Genomic DNA, 15,072 nt, shown 5'->3' with positions numbered 1-15,072 from the left:
AATCATTCAGAAATACTCCTTTGCTGGCAAAGGACGTGGAAGGACTCGGAATCCAGTGTTCTCTAAGCCAGTGTCAATTACACACTTGGCAAATCACAGAAGCCTCGTTACCATTATTCTCAAAAGGCCAAAACTAAGTAGAGCAGAGCTATGTTACCCTGTTCATATATGGGTTTAAGGTACATCATAAAATACCTGTCCCAGTAGCGCCTGTTTCATTTCCTCCCCTAGGCTCGCCCACAGGATCTCCTGCAAATTCTTCTTGGGTATCGGCATCCACATCTTCGTCGTCCTCGTTGGTCGGCCAGGTTTCGGATGGAAGCCCCGGGGTACCTCCTGTCCTCTTTAGAATGAAAGAGTCCATATTTGCGAAAAGTTCAAACTCAAACGCCCCGGGAAGCTTTGCGTCTCTCCTCCGGTCGCGCCTCAACGCCCAGTAGTTTTCAGTCTGGTTTTGCATCCGCCAATCCTTAATTTTCTTGTACTCGCCATACAAATTGCTCCATCTCTTCCGACATTGTTGCGCGTCTCTGTCCACACCTCTCACCTTGCAGAAAGCCTGCACAAATTCCCATTTTTCATTAGCAGTGAAGACCCGGCCAGTCATACTCAACTGCCTTGTATCCTCTTCCTGCTTCCTCTTCGCCTCTACGAGGACTACAGTCTCTTCCTTAGACCATCGCGGATGTCGGGAACTCCTCTCTCCATTTTCGTCCATATGCTCTGACACCGCAAATCCTCTGCAGTGCATAGGGTTTTCAGCCCCAACGGCATTCATGAGGCATGCATAGCTTTCATGTCTGCCGGGATCCACATCCAGACCAGAGACTCCGTTTACGAGGATACTACCCTCCATCTCATCCCCTCCACGTTACCGAATGACCAGCATGGTTTACAATGGTTTCCCTTGCGAAAACTCGACTACGGGGCCGATACAGGGATCGATTGAGGCGGCGATTACGAGCAAGAAGAAGCGATTGGAATGGTGGGGATGGAAGGGGCAAGAAAGAAGCGAGGCCCTTCTCTTCTTGCTGAGAGGGTTATTATCATCTAAGGGTGCCCTTAGTGAAATTTGCGCTATTGGAGGCTGTTGTAATTGAGAGAGTGTATTTCTAAATGCAAGAATGAAACAAAGGAAAATATATTAGGCCTCCCTAGAAGAAATGGGTATTGAGAACCCATGGGCAAGGATGTATTGTGAAGCCAGCTAATATCAAGAGGGTGCGCGAAAATAGGCGTGGGACTGACGCAAGGCAAAGGAAGAGCAAAATTTGCAAAGCAAAGAAGTACATCTTTCAACGAGGAAGTTTTTTAAGGAGTTCTCCATGGAAAGCTCGGGTCTTGTATAAGCCAAGTGTTGGCAAAGCACCTCTAATCACTCAATACCATGCAAGTCAATACTGCCCCCTTGAATTAATCAAAATTGGGGCCAACCACCACGATGGATCTCACCTTGATAGTGTAGTCAGGCTATCATCTAATTCCATTCCCTTAACCATTTCATCTTCTATCCCTCTTGGTCGTTTCATTCTCCCTTGCAATTGGACTACAAACTCAAGCCTCCACTATTCTATTTCCTTCACTGTTTCATCTTCTATCCCTCTCCACCATTTCTTTCTCCCTTGCAATTGGACTACAAACTCAAGCCTCCACTATTCCATTTCCTTCACTGTTTCATATTCTATCCCTCTTGACCATTTCTATCTCCCTTGCACTCTTCTTGCAACTTCTATCCCCTCTCGGAACTCGTAGTGATCACGCATGCTTAATCCCAGTGGTGGGTGAGCGGTGGCTAGTAATTTTAACCTGCCAGCCCGGGGGAATTGTAGCCACGACAAATGTGGCTGATGACAGCCACCACCACCAGGTAGTAATTCCCACAAAAGTAAATCATGAAACCTAATCGCCTCTAATCCATCATTACCATGCACTCTAGTGCTCTCCTCAACATGCAAGCCCACTGTGACTGGTAATTTACTGCACTCGTAGTAATCATGTATGTAAGCCCACTGGTGGTAACTAGAAGCTAAGTAATTGTGGGCCACTGCGGTGGTGGTAATTTACTGCTAACCCACCATAGACATGGCTAGGAATCTTAAATGCCACCACCTCTAATCACTCATTACCATGCAAGTCAGTACTGCCACCTTGAATTAATCAAAAATTGGGCCAACCAGCGTGGTGGTTCTCACCTTGACAGCGTAGTTGGGCTATCATTTAATTCCATTCCCTTAACTGGTTCTTCTTCTATCCCTCTCGACCATTTCATTCTCCCTTGCAATCGAACTGCAAACTCAAGCCTCCACTATTCCATTTCCTTCATTGTTTCATCTTGTATCCCTCTTGACCATTTCTTTCTCCCTTGCAATCGAAGTACAAACTCTAGCCTCAACTATTCCATTTCCTTCATAGTTTCATCTTTTATCCCTCTCGACCATCTCTATCTCCCTTGCACTCTTCTTGCAACTTCTATCCCCTCTCGTAATGGACCCTACATAGTCCGGGAGCTCTTTACACAATCTTTCCTCCGCCTCTGCAACATAGTGCGAGAGACTCCCCTGATCTTGAAATCATGACATATGGGAGATCCTCTCTCACTCTTCAAAAGACCAATTTGGATGCTCTCCAAAACTTCACCATGTTGGTATAGGAGATGAACTTGAAGGAGGTGCAACTAGTCTGTCAAGGTTAAAAGATTACCATCAATGAAAGTGTGATTAAAAATGCTGTAGAAATTTCTGGAGGCAGTTTGCAAGCACACTTTTTTGAGGAGTGGACGAGACAAGATATTCTAGATGTATACCCGAACGCTCAGATTAGTAAAGATGGTGGAGTCAAGATTTCAAGCTTGCAAGTTGCCAACAGACCTCCAAGATGTGCTAAAGAAAACCATTCACTTCTTTCCTGATATGAGAGGAACCTGCAAGTTCTGGTAGGGCCTAACAGCAGTAGAGCAACTCAAAGGACGTGATGTATCTTTCTCAAATTGCACTGCCTTTGCTGCATTGGTGGCTTTCTCTTGTAGAAAAATAGGCTGGTTAACATGCTCTTGGAGATTGCTCTTGAGAAAGATACATTATGTCCTTTCAATTGCTCTACTACTCCTTAAACCTACCAGAACTTGCAATTCCTCTCGTATCAAGAAAGAAGTGCATGGTCTTCTTTAGCACATCTTGGAGGTTTGTTGGCAAGATCAAAATATCAATTCCACCATCTTTACTAATCTGAGCATTTGGGTATGCATTTGGAATATCCTGTCTCTTCCACTACTTCTCGAAAAAGTGTGCTTGCAAACTGCCTCTACAAATTCCTAGAGCATTTTCAATCATGCTTTCATTAATGGTAATCTTTTGACCTTGATAGACTAGTTGCCCCTCCTTCATGTTCACCTCATGTACCAACTGGTGAAGTTTTGGAGAGCATCCAAATTGGGCTTTTGAAGAGCGAGAGAGGAGCTCCCATATATCACTATTTCAAGATCAGGGGAGGAGGGGCTCTCGCATTGTGCTGTAGAGGGGAAGGAAAGATTGTGTGAGGAGCTCTCAGACTTAAAAATTACAAGTCATCGGGCTCACATGCTCAGTAGAGTACTAGAGTGCATGGTAATGAATGATTACAGATCAGGCAACAAAAAGGGTGATGTGTTTCAAAGTCACACATGTAAAGACAATGTGGTTATTAAATACCATTTGTCACACCAAATGTTGTATTTAGCTTTTCAGTATAGGTGCTTGAAGAAAACAAATGGCCGGTGGCTTCCCCTAAACTCTAATGATGAAGACAATACGGGGGTAAGTTTGTTTATTGATGTTGAAGAGGGAGATGTCAAGAATGTGAATGTCACATCACAATGGACTCTAAGGGATGTGCGAGAACACGTATTAGTCATGGAGGACAGCATGTCAAAGTCCTTCTACTTTACCTTAAATGGTGGTAAGATCAGCCATCATGTGGAGAAGTGCATACATAGTGCCAAGTTCATTTCTCTTACAACTTTGAAGATTGCTAACAATGTGTTTGACTAGTGCAGCATTTAATTTTTTGTCTGTCAAATCCTAGTTATTGCTTCAAAGGATGATGGACAATTATATTAAAATGTTATTTCTTTTAATGTTTTCTCCTTTCAGTTCATGATAAATGTTTTTCAAAAAATTTGGGAATTTTATGATTAATTTTAATTTTTAGGGTTTTGATATATATTAAGGGGTAAGAGCCCTTTTTACATCGCATTCTCACTTTCATGTTTAGAGAGCCATAGAAACTCCCATCCTCAGAAGTTACTCCCTCCATCAACTACTATTTGCCAGGGATTCAGCTAGAACTGCATTGCATCCAAGAAGGAAATTTAGAGGAAGAAGCCTCATCGTCTAGCACCCCCTCTAGTAGAACTGTTGATCTGGTCTAGACTCAGACATCTACATGCAAGAGAGTCTTGACGATCCAACAGAGGAGATGGAAGCAGCTCAAGCATTGAGCCTACTTCAAGAGCCCCCAGTAGAGCAAAAATTTGCATCGGAGACTGCTGACCCAAACTCAGAATTATGGTCCTTGTCCCCCCTCATCATCGATGGAGAAGAGTACGTATTCCTCCATAACATAGAGATTCTTTTTGGACTACAAGAGAATGAGGCACTCGGAGTCCTATAGAGGTTCAACGTTGACACAAGTGTTTAAGATCCTGGGGTTTTAGGTACCAAAGACCAGACAATTGAAAACTTTCTCTTGACGATGCTGGTTTCAATGAGGGATGCAAGTTGACATGTCTGTATACGATGCACAACCCTCTCATGCAAAAGCTTCCACCCCCAACACAAGTCGAGAAAGCGTCCACCTCCCAAATGGAACATCACACAGCATGTGATTCCATCAACATTGCAAATGAGGAAGGGATAGAAGCTGACGACGCTGTAGTGGTAAGTTCGAACAATATTTTTTATTTTGATGTTCTTTCAATATAATTTGTTTTGTTGGTCTTCTAATGCTTGTTGAATTGTTGCAGGATGCATTTGAGCTTGATGAATTCTCATCTCAACGGGGTAATGTTCACAGCACATTTGGGCGATATCATTCTTTGGCCCATTACATTGGCAAAGTCGCAGAGCATATTGTGGTCTTTCATAGCAAATTTTCTCCTCGAGGTCCTTTGGAGCTGCTGAAGTGCAAGGCATTATCACGCACTATCGGATACTCCAACATTACTCGGAATGCCAACAAAGGCATTTTGGTACACCGCCTAGCTGCTATCAATGCCTTTGGATCGAACATTCATGGTAGGGCATTGACGGTAACAACTATGTCTTTAGCAGCAGGAGAGGAGGATGTTAGTGTTGTTGTGGCTAGATTTATATCTAGGAATCCACTAGGGGATTCAAAGACCCCTATTCTCAATGTACTCAAACTAGCCAAGAAGAAAGATAGCCTATGAGGCCTTTTGTATATATATACATATATTTAAATGGATATTTCAATGGATACCACACGTTGGAAGGGAGCATGCAGGATCAAGTTGTCGGTGGTCTTTTGCATTTGCCTGATCTCCCTTAGGGCCTGCGCTCCTGGCTTTGCTCTGTCTGGCTTCCTGACTCTTGGTGGAGCCTTTACAAGTACCCGAACACGATCCCACATCCTCTTGTCTGCCTTAAATTTCTTCTTCTATTCTTGTCTGCATTGATCCTCCTCTGAATCCTCCTCTCGCAAATGTCTTGAGCTTTGCCCTTCTTTGGGATGGGGCTTCCTCAACGTCTGCTTTACCCTCTTCATGGGCACAGGGATCATCTCTATGATGGGATGTACCACCGGGAGAGGGAAGATTGTGCTCTTCCTAGCAGTCTATTGGCCCTCAAGAAGCCTTTCTATGTCCGGGAGGTTATCGAACACATTTTGTTCGATCGGGGGAGGGCTCTCATGGGGAGGGGAAGGCCGAGGGGAAGGCCGAGGGGAAGGCTAAGGGGAAGGCTGAGAGTTGAGGCTGAGGGGAAGGCTAAGGCTGAAGTTGAGGGGAAGGATGAGGCTGAGGGGAAGGCTCATGCTCTTGGGCCTTGGGAGTGGGCTCATGAGACTAGGGAGTGGGCTCACAAGACTTGGGAGGAGGAGAAGGCTCACGAGACTAGGGAGTGGGCTCATGGGACTTGAGGGAGGGCTCATGAGAGTTGAGGGAGGGCTCACGAGAGTTGTGGGAGACCTCACAAGAGTTGGGGGAGGGCTCACGAGGCACCACTGGACCCGTCGAATAGGTTCATGTGTGTAGATGCCATGGAGGTGGTGGAGCTAGAGGAGGAAGGGTGGAAGTGGCATACAGTGGGTCTAGTAGTGTTCTTCACTCTTGCCATTGAATAATGAGAGTTAGGGGCAAGACCATCTCCTGTGTAATCAAGAATCCAAGAACTTCTTGATCTAAGTCTTATCTCACATTCATGCTCTAAATGGGCAGCTGTAGCCTTTTATGTAAATAAGCATTCCGAACAAAAGTGTGGTAAGAAAAGAATACTTAATGCAGCAATTTTCAAGATCTTCCACCTTTTTAAAGTTTGATTTGAAAGCAGGTTTTTGGCAAATCGGCCTCTGCCCTAACCCCCCCACCCTCTTCGCCCTCTCCCCCCATTGCCCTCCCCCTACTTGCCCCACCCACACCCGTCTCCCTCCCCCATACCCCCCATCCCCCCCTCCCCCCACTTGCTACCACTCCACCTGTCCCCTTGCCCCACCCCATGCCCCTCCCTTCTCTCCCCCCTCCTTCACCATGTCCCCACTTTCCCCAACGTCATGTGACTACAAAAAATGTGGTCAAAATAAGCAAGATATTAAAGAGTATACACAAATTGTGGTCAAAATAAGCAATATATTTATTTCATATTTGTATACAATTACACCATAGCTTCTGTTGGTAGTTGAACCCATCTGCTCTCTTCTCTCACTCTAGCTTGCAACCAAATGCGACTCCTCGACTCCCTATGGATGCTTTCCAAGCAGTATGCCTTCTATTCTTTGATATAATTTGAACTGCTTTTGCAAGTCCTTATGCCTTTGCTTTTTCAGACTTCAAAGTCTTTCCTAGTAATTATCTTAAAAACCAGTCGAACATCTCATGCAATGCATTGCTGCTGCGAGTGACACCACCACCATGCCTTGAGTTCTTGAAGTAGGCTGCCTTGGCTCTATAGTGCGACTTCTCCATGCCTTGTGTATTCCAAATGGACAAAGGATCCCAATTTTGTACAAACCATGGTCCGTGTGCATAGAGAATATGCTGCAAACATGATGAGAATCATTTCAGCAAACAAAAACTGTTTATAAAGCAAGTGCTAAATATTACGATGGTGCCAAGATTACTATGTAATGCATAATGTGCAACTCCCCCCATGCTTTCACCAACAATTTCATAAACTCTTTCACAGCCATCCTGAACCTTTCATAATACATCTCATCGATTTGAACCTGGCGAAGCAATTTTATCAATGCATCTACCTTTGTCCATACTTTAGCTCACAACTTAAGGATGAGAAGCCTTATTGGTCATGCATTCACACAATGCTTTCCAATATTCCCAACCCAAACTACTTTGAGACAATGTATGTTTGTCTTTGTCGAGATTGTGGTTCGATAGGAATCTCCTTGCCTTCCCTCCACCCATGGACACTTTTGCAGGAAGATTCTGTGTTGCCCCATACATTTTCTTATCCTCCTTAAGTTTGACATGTCCTCCATTAGATCCCATCTTTGACAGCAACTTCTCAGCTTCTGCAATGCACCATGCAGATACTTCTTGCGAAATTAAATTCCAAGCATAAACAAGATGCAAATACAACTTATCAAGTACGCGCAATTCTGCGTGTAAAGTACATATGTGTATTCTCTCAAGTGGGATGGGCAAGATGGGATCCCAATTTGGATCCTTCTTGTTGCTCACGATTGGGAGCTTGCATTTGGCTTCAAGATAGAATGACATTCTCCCATTGTAAGCCATCCTTTTGCTTACATTGCAAACACATGCAATAAAGGCATGTGTTCATTGCATTTGCCCCTATATCACAACCATGCAAGCATTTGAGGGTTTTCAAATCACCAACAAGATGCCATTCAACTTGAAATGTTCCATGGCCATCGACTGTCAATGTTTGCCCTTCCTCTTGTCTTCGGATCGTCGATGGGATTCATGTTCTATCTAGAACCCACTTCAATGTCTCATGGCACTCTTTCAAAGTCTCAAATGCTGCAAGCCACCTTATATCTTTCTCTAATTGCACTGAGAAATCTTGCTCTACTTCTTCGTTCCCTTGAACAAAGGCTAAGGCTTTATTCATAATGCAGATGCTGACTCTCTCTAACTTGTGTTTTTTCACCAATTGAGCTTCATCCATTTTGATGACAAATATGAGCTTTCCATTGCAATCTGTACAACAAAAGAGAGAAATCGTTAGGATAAATATGATCATATGGGAAATGAACTAAGTGCAATGCTATAAATGGATTTCCTCTTACCATCTCTCATCAGCTAGATTTCTTTTTACTCTTCCAAGTCATTGTGCCCCTTACGCAATGGTACCCTCCAAGCATTTCTCTGTTTCTCACCGTGCACGTCTCATAGACCAAGGTGTGGGTAGGGGCACTGTAGCTTCTTATACTTTTCCAAAATAGTAGACTTGAAATTTTTGAAAACAGATGTGTAAGCTTCACGATTTACACCGGCAGTATCACAAGCTACAAGCATCTCCTTTGCATCCACAATATCCTTGAAGTCCTTCATCACCTCTTCAGCAACTTGCACGCGTAGGTGCTTGTGTCTTGGGTCCCTTGGTATCCCAATGACATCACTTGACTTCAATAAACTAGCTAGAGCACATGAACAATCAATATCATCCCCGTCTCTTCTTCCCATCACATCTTCCATGAAGTTCCTAAAGAAAAACACAATAAAAACTTAGTCACAAAGAGTGTAGCACAAAAGAGTATAATCTCATTGGAACATTTGATAACCAACCTTGTAGCCTAGACTCTCCTCTTTCTAGCACCACCAGTGGGTGCCAATGCATCCATGTTATGTAAGTACCTTATTTTCCTCTCCTTCAATTCCAAAGGTGTTTCTTTCATCTTTTGCACTCGTTCTTCTGCCTTCTCTTATTCCTTCTCTACGGCTCATCAAACTTGATTGTATATAGATCTTTCCAAGCCTTTTTTGGACTCAGCCAGCTTATAGAGTGACTCTTCTAATTTATGTCGCTCCAACTCTAATGCATTTCACTCCAAGTCCAATGCTTTGGCTTTATCATGAAGATCCTGGTTCTTCCTTTGAAGATCCTGCATAGAGTTATGCATTGCAACAATGGTGCTATTTCCTAAATGTTCTACCATCTCTGCTTGGGCTCTATGCATCTCACTTGCTTGCATAGTTATTGACTGAGCATTGTTTAACCGATTGCAATAACCAAGCGACCCCGCATGTCCATTTCCAACAAACCGAACTAGCTCATGCATTGTATGGAAAAGAGGGCTCTTTTAGCTGGTAGGATCTATAGGATACAAGGATCCTTCTACCCAAAGGTCGAGATGCTTCTTTCCTTGCGAACGAAGACTGTGGATTTTGGAAGCTCCCCTCAATCCTAGACTATGTGTGCTTGCATATTCAACCTCCAACTCTAAGTGAATTTGGTGCTTGTTGGAGATGTCCTTGAATGGTGCCATGACTAAAGGAGTGTAAAGAAGTTGAAGGTGTGGAGATGCAGGCTTTAAGGAGCAGCACGCAGGAAGAGGGAGGGCAAGGAGGAGGAGGGATGGGGGAGGAGGACCAGTAGTTGAAGAGGAGGAAAGGGGGGTAGACCAGTACGTGTGGAGGAGTAGGCATGGAGAAGGAGGGAGGGAGGAGGGAGGAGCAAGAGGGAGGGGGGAGGAGCAATGGTGGAGGAGGAGGGAAGGGGAGGGGAGGAGGAGCAGGCATGGAGGACGGAGCGAGGAGGAGGGCAGGAGGAGCAGGCATGGAGGACGGAGGGAGGGACAAGGAGGAGGAGGAAGGGAGAGGAGGGAGTGAGGAGGGGGAGGGGGAGGGGAGGAGAGGGGAGGGGGAGGGGAGGAGAGGGGAAGGAGAGGAGGGATGTCCTAGATCCTAAATCACACACAACATACAAAATTCATACATAAACTAAAAATTGTAGCAATGAGCTTTAGCCTTTAATACTAATTTAGTGATTGTAGTCTTACTTGCGATAGGGAAGTATTTCTCTTAAGGGCCTCTCCAATCTTGTCCATAAACTCGAACAAGAGCCCTAACGTGCTCCCATCCATGTCCGCGATGCAAAGCACTGTGTGTAAATAGGATATACACCTCTTCCAGCAAGTCTCCATTTAAGAAGGCTGTTTTTATGTCCAACTGATGAACATTCCAGGTACAGCTAGTCCTGAACAGCTTGAATCTATGCTTTCTCTAGACCTCACTCCAAGTGAGAAAGATGAGTTCCTAGAAATGTTCAAAGATTTCCCTGACCTCTTTGCAACTAGCTACCACCACCTTCGCCATGTGACTACCATAGAGCACAAGATAGAGCTGAAGCCTGATGTGAAGCCTGTGGCTTAGAAGTATCAGAGATTAGGGCCCCTGCAGACCGATGCTTTGCGCTCAGAGTTGCAGAAGCTTGTAGAGGCTGGGTTATTGTTCCGGTTCACAATACTGAATGGGTTTCACCAGTGGTAGTTACCCCAAAGAAAAACAACAAGTGGCGGGTCTGCATTGACTATAAGAAACTCAATGCCACCACCAAGAGGGATCATCATCCTCTGCCCTTTCAAGACCTCATTCTTGAGAAGGTAAGTGGTCATGAGATGTATACTTTCTGTGATGGTTACTTTGGGTTTTATCAAATCAGAATTGCCGAAGAAGATGTGCTTAAAACCACATTTGCCACACCCTGGGGGACATTTGCATTCAAAGTAATGCCATTTGGCCTCACCAATGCTCCTGCTATCTTTTAAAGATTTATGTAGATGGTGTTTGCTCCTTATTTGGGGGATTTCTTGGAGGTGTTTTTAAATGATTTTTGTATATTCTCGTCACGTAAGGAGCATGTCATGAAGGTTAGATTGGCCTTCCAAAGGGTCAATGATGCAAATGGCAGTCTCAACCCTGAGAAAAAGAGAGGAAAAAAGAGGAAAGAAAAATGCTCCGTCATGCATGCCCTCTTGCTTTATCCTGCCCTCATGCTTCAGCCCAATTTTCCTCTTTTTGGACCCACCCTCATGCAATCACTTATTTTCATCATTCATGCAATCCCTTATTTCCTCATGAATGCAATCCCTTTCTTCATTCATGCAATCCCTTTCTATCATTCATGCAATCCCTTTCCATGATCTCTTTCTTCATTCATGCAATCACTTATTTCCATCATTCATGCAATCCCTTTCTTGGAAGGGGAAGGGGAAGCCACATGATGGACGCAATATATGGGGTTAAACCATACGCCAAACTTTAGTGACTTGAAGAAACGACATATTTCAAAAAGATATCCAACCTGAAGCTTATAAATATGTGCTAGTTAGAAGGATAGCCGTATGAAGTTAAATGAATGACACCCCTGTTTTAGAAACTTTCATTTGACAAACACACTCAAAGTAACAAAACGAACATGCATGCACATAGAATGGCCTAGAAACTCCATCCTTTTGTGTAACGGACATAACACCCGACAAATGCAGAAAACCTCTTATAGAATGTATACACCAACTTTAATATGACTTTCTCGATCACATACCAGGTGGACGTCTCTCTCTCTCTCTCTCTCTCTGTGTTTGTTAGGTCTTGGCTTGAAAAATGTGGAAGATTTCAAAACTTAGAACATATACGTGAAAGGCATTAAAAAACAAGAGTCTGGTCATATCAGCTCCAAGAAAGCATGTATGGAGTGAGAGACCTACATAAATGTAAGCTTGCTTACATGCTTACATACACAGGGTTGCAAACCCTGGGTACAGGCACCAGTGATTTTGTGGGCGAGTGGCTCGAGTGGCGTCAGCACGTATATATCTAGATGAATCGAGGAACATGCCCAAACTCATCCTTTAAAAATGCAATCAGCATGTATATAGCTTGGCCATGTGTCTTCAATATGCTTCCATGTAGGAGTGTCTGCAGGAGTTCTCCACTTGCCATCGGTTGATCGATGGGAGGAATGCCATGACATGAGCTCTGTAATGGATTTGCACTTAAACATATGTTGGATGCGAGGGATTATGGGAAAATGTCACAGAACCTTATGAGGCGCATGGGGAGGAGGGGGAGGGAGGGAGGGGGAGGGACGAGGGGGAGGGAGGGAGGGAGGGATGAGAGAGGAGGAGGGAGGGAATTCAAAATTCAAATTTTGATTTTTGAATTTTTCGGTTCCCACCTAGGAGTAAGAGTTGTGTAAGAGGTGGGGTCACTTTTGGGCTTAACCCACCTAGGTGAGGGGGGGTTAGGACTTTTTGGGACCTACCTTGGCCCTTTCATTAGGACCAATCCATTCCTTATGAGGCCCTTCTGAGACCCCAATTCTCCCCCAATACGACAAGCAGAGAAGATTGCTATCCGAAGCACTTGCTCGGTTATCTTGTGTGAAGTTAGCCATGACTCCACAATAATATGTGACTCTCTTTGAATCGATGCATTCCACACGAAAATGTCATCCATATGACCATAATGCATTGTACTTTTTGTACTACAAAAGATCATCATTAAAACAATGAGGATGCATCTATTTTATAGCATATATTGCCACAAATCATACTTAATTATGTCAAGAGGTAAGAAACTTGCATGCATCATACATCCAGATGATAACTCTCACTCGCACTCGTTTATTGTCTCTCCATCATGTTCGGCTTTACGATGAGCCAATTGTAGTCAATCAAGTGACATGTGAGTTGGGAGAAGGGCAAGATCCCATGGATATGGTTGTGCTTGCCTGTGCATAACTCTGAATCTCATCCTTGCATTTATTCTTTCTGCTTTGGCCGCTTCATATCTCTCAATGCACTTCTGCATCTCCTTGCTATTGAGGATGATTATGGATTGGGAACATGTATAGTGTGTGGATAGGTCCATTTGGGAAATTTGTCCACCCTGATAATTTTGTAATTGGTCACACTAGAGCTAGAAACAACTGACAAGGGGGCACTATATGGAGGAAGATGAACGGATCAACTTTGAGCTCAATGTTTTTGACACTCTCTTGAAAAAACATTGTAAAGTATTCAAAAGTGACTAGTTAGTCAATAAAGGAGATAAATCTTGTACAAAGAATTACAAATTAATATATCAATTTGGGGAATCAAGAGACTAGGTGCCTAAGTCATAGAAACTCTTGCCATATATATGCTCATCTTTTCATCCACATCACCAAGTATCCATATAAATATAATCCTTTTCTCTTCATCAAGTGCAAATTTGCAATCTTCAAGTTTGGGTAAAACTCTCCTCATACCATAGCTTGTACATAATTATTGGCATTAGAACATGCAGACAATGCATGTAATGATTTGAAAGGCAGACGGCTCTTTTTGAGCGATTGACTGGGAAGTTGCGGTGAATGGTTACTCCTTTTGAGCGATTCCCTGTGACGTTGCGGACTAGCCTGGAATGGTTATCAGCATGTTATCCCTGCTCATTGTTGTCTTGCATATATCGTGCTCTTTTATGTGTGTTTATTTGCCTCCTATGATCGTCATGTGACAATTGGTTATGAAAAGTTTTAAAATTTTAAATTGGATGTAACCTGCATTTCAAATAGGGTGGGCTCTGTAATTTGAGCTAAATGCTTGTCATGTTCCATTGCTTGGAAGCTTTTTTTCAGATATTTTCTGGTTCTGTAATTGGTTGTAGGCACACAGGAATAGTCGTGTTTGGCAATGAGTATTACTTTGGAGGAGGAATACAGAGCTGTCCTGAAGGCCAGACACCTTATGGAAAACCATGTAAGGTAGTGGATCTGGGTTTTACACAAGTTCCCAAAGGAGTGTTTGAAGATTATTTGCAAGAAATTAGTCCACGATACACAACGAACACGTACAGTCTCTTACAACATAACTGCAACAACTTCAGTGATGAAGTCTCTCAATTCTTGCTGGGGACGAGTATTCCTAATTTTATATTGAAGCTCCCCCAGGAAGTCATGAACAGTCCTATGGGTGCACTCATTAGTAAGTGTCTTTGTACTTCGCTTCCGTTCAGAGTGTGCCATCGTTTTTTGATTTGTCACTCCATCTGAAGCATTTTTCCTTAAAATAGATTGGCACATTAATGTTGCGTTCTGAATGCCATTCATGTGTCTGAATGACAGTGCCCATGATACAACAATTTGAGACAATCCTCCGACATGGTGGCGTTCCCCAAGTTCCACACGCAGGTCCACCTCAGGGTTCCCTTAATTTCGGCCAAATACAGGCTCCCTCAAATGTGACCAGGACGGACATCGCTAGTCCTAAGTCTTCTTTAAATCGGACAATAGACCTGCACCCAGAACATGTGGCACCAATTGCCTCGATTTCTGTGAGATCATCAAGGGATATATGCACAAAAGCGTCTGTAAAGAAGCTTGAGAATGGTGGAGTAGACACAAATGGTACCGTAACGGACAAGCTAGGGGAAGCAAGGGCTCGAGTGCAGGAAGAAATAACATGTGAATTTGCTGCTATAATGGCTGAAGGTCATTTCCGAGCAAGCGAAGCTGCAGCTCTTGCCACTCGACGAGTCATGGAAAGGCATGGGATGGGGGCAGGTCTGACTTCTCAAAGTTAAATTGTTAGAATGTGCAATGTGCACATCATGAATGAGTGCTGCAATGTGCACTCATATTCCTAGCAGAACAGACAATCTATCACATACTTTAGAGAGGTGCTCACAAGTCTGGTACCAAAAGACTGCAAATTTACATTAGTAGTAGAAAAGGGGAGTCAAAATTTTGAACCTCCTTGACTGTGGTCAAGGTTCTTTGGTTAGGGTCAATGCCATTGCCTTTTGCTTAGAATAGCACACATTTGGTGACATCCCCTTGGCTTCTATTCAGTTGTCCCTAACTGAAAAGCCTCTTTATACACATCGAGGATTGATGGATA

At 43.7% G+C, this 15,072-nt stretch overlaps 2 protein-coding genes across 4 annotated transcripts in view; one reads left to right on the top strand and one right to left on the bottom strand.

Annotated features, from left to right (window-relative positions):
- Positions 1–1,060, bottom strand: part of LOC147881579 (trihelix transcription factor ASR3-like) — a 67,062-nt gene extending 66,002 nt beyond the window's left edge. For all 3 annotated transcript variants that reach the window (XR_015540478.1, XR_015540479.1, XM_087370003.1), the window contains exon 1: positions 196–1,060. Coding sequence is in view for 1 of the 3 variants with exons in the window: in XM_087370003.1 (XP_087226129.1) it covers positions 196–856 (661 nt within the window). In the remaining 2 variants the exon portion in view is untranslated. The remainder of the gene's footprint in view (positions 1–195) is intronic.
- A 12,487-nt stretch (positions 1,061–13,547) lies between these two features.
- LOC147881578 (uncharacterized) lies at positions 13,548–14,870 on the top strand. The gene is made up of 3 exons (XM_087402418.1): positions 13,548–13,600; positions 13,841–14,157; positions 14,298–14,870. The coding sequence occupies exons 1-3, from the start codon at positions 13,548–13,550 to the stop codon at positions 14,753–14,755; spliced, it is 828 nt and encodes a 275-aa protein (XP_087258544.1). The 3' UTR covers positions 14,756–14,870.
- The last annotated feature ends 202 nt before the right edge of the window (positions 14,871–15,072 follow it).

Source organism: Dipteris shenzhenensis, chromosome 31 (genome assembly GCF_047967505.1).
Source record: "Dipteris shenzhenensis isolate YYH24624 ecotype China chromosome 31, Dip_SZ_1.0, whole genome shotgun sequence".
Taxonomy (NCBI): Eukaryota; Viridiplantae; Streptophyta; class Polypodiopsida; order Gleicheniales; family Dipteridaceae; genus Dipteris; species Dipteris shenzhenensis.
This window is presented reverse-complemented; position numbering and strand designations above follow the sequence as displayed.

What these genes read in the sequence shown, in the direction of transcription:
- LOC147881578 (XM_087402418.1), top strand. Translation starts at nt 13,548, where the DNA reads ATGGTTACTCCTTTTGAGCGATTCCCTGTGACGTTGCGGACTAGCCTG. An exon ending in TTGCGGACTAGCCTGGAATG is followed by an intron (nt 13,601 to 13,840) that starts GTTATCAGCATG and finishes AATTGGTTGTAG; the next exon opens with GCACACAGGAATAGTCGTGT. An exon ending in TCCTATGGGTGCACTCATTA is followed by an intron (nt 14,158 to 14,297) that starts GTAAGTGTCTTT and finishes TCTGAATGACAG; the next exon opens with TGCCCATGATACAACAATTT.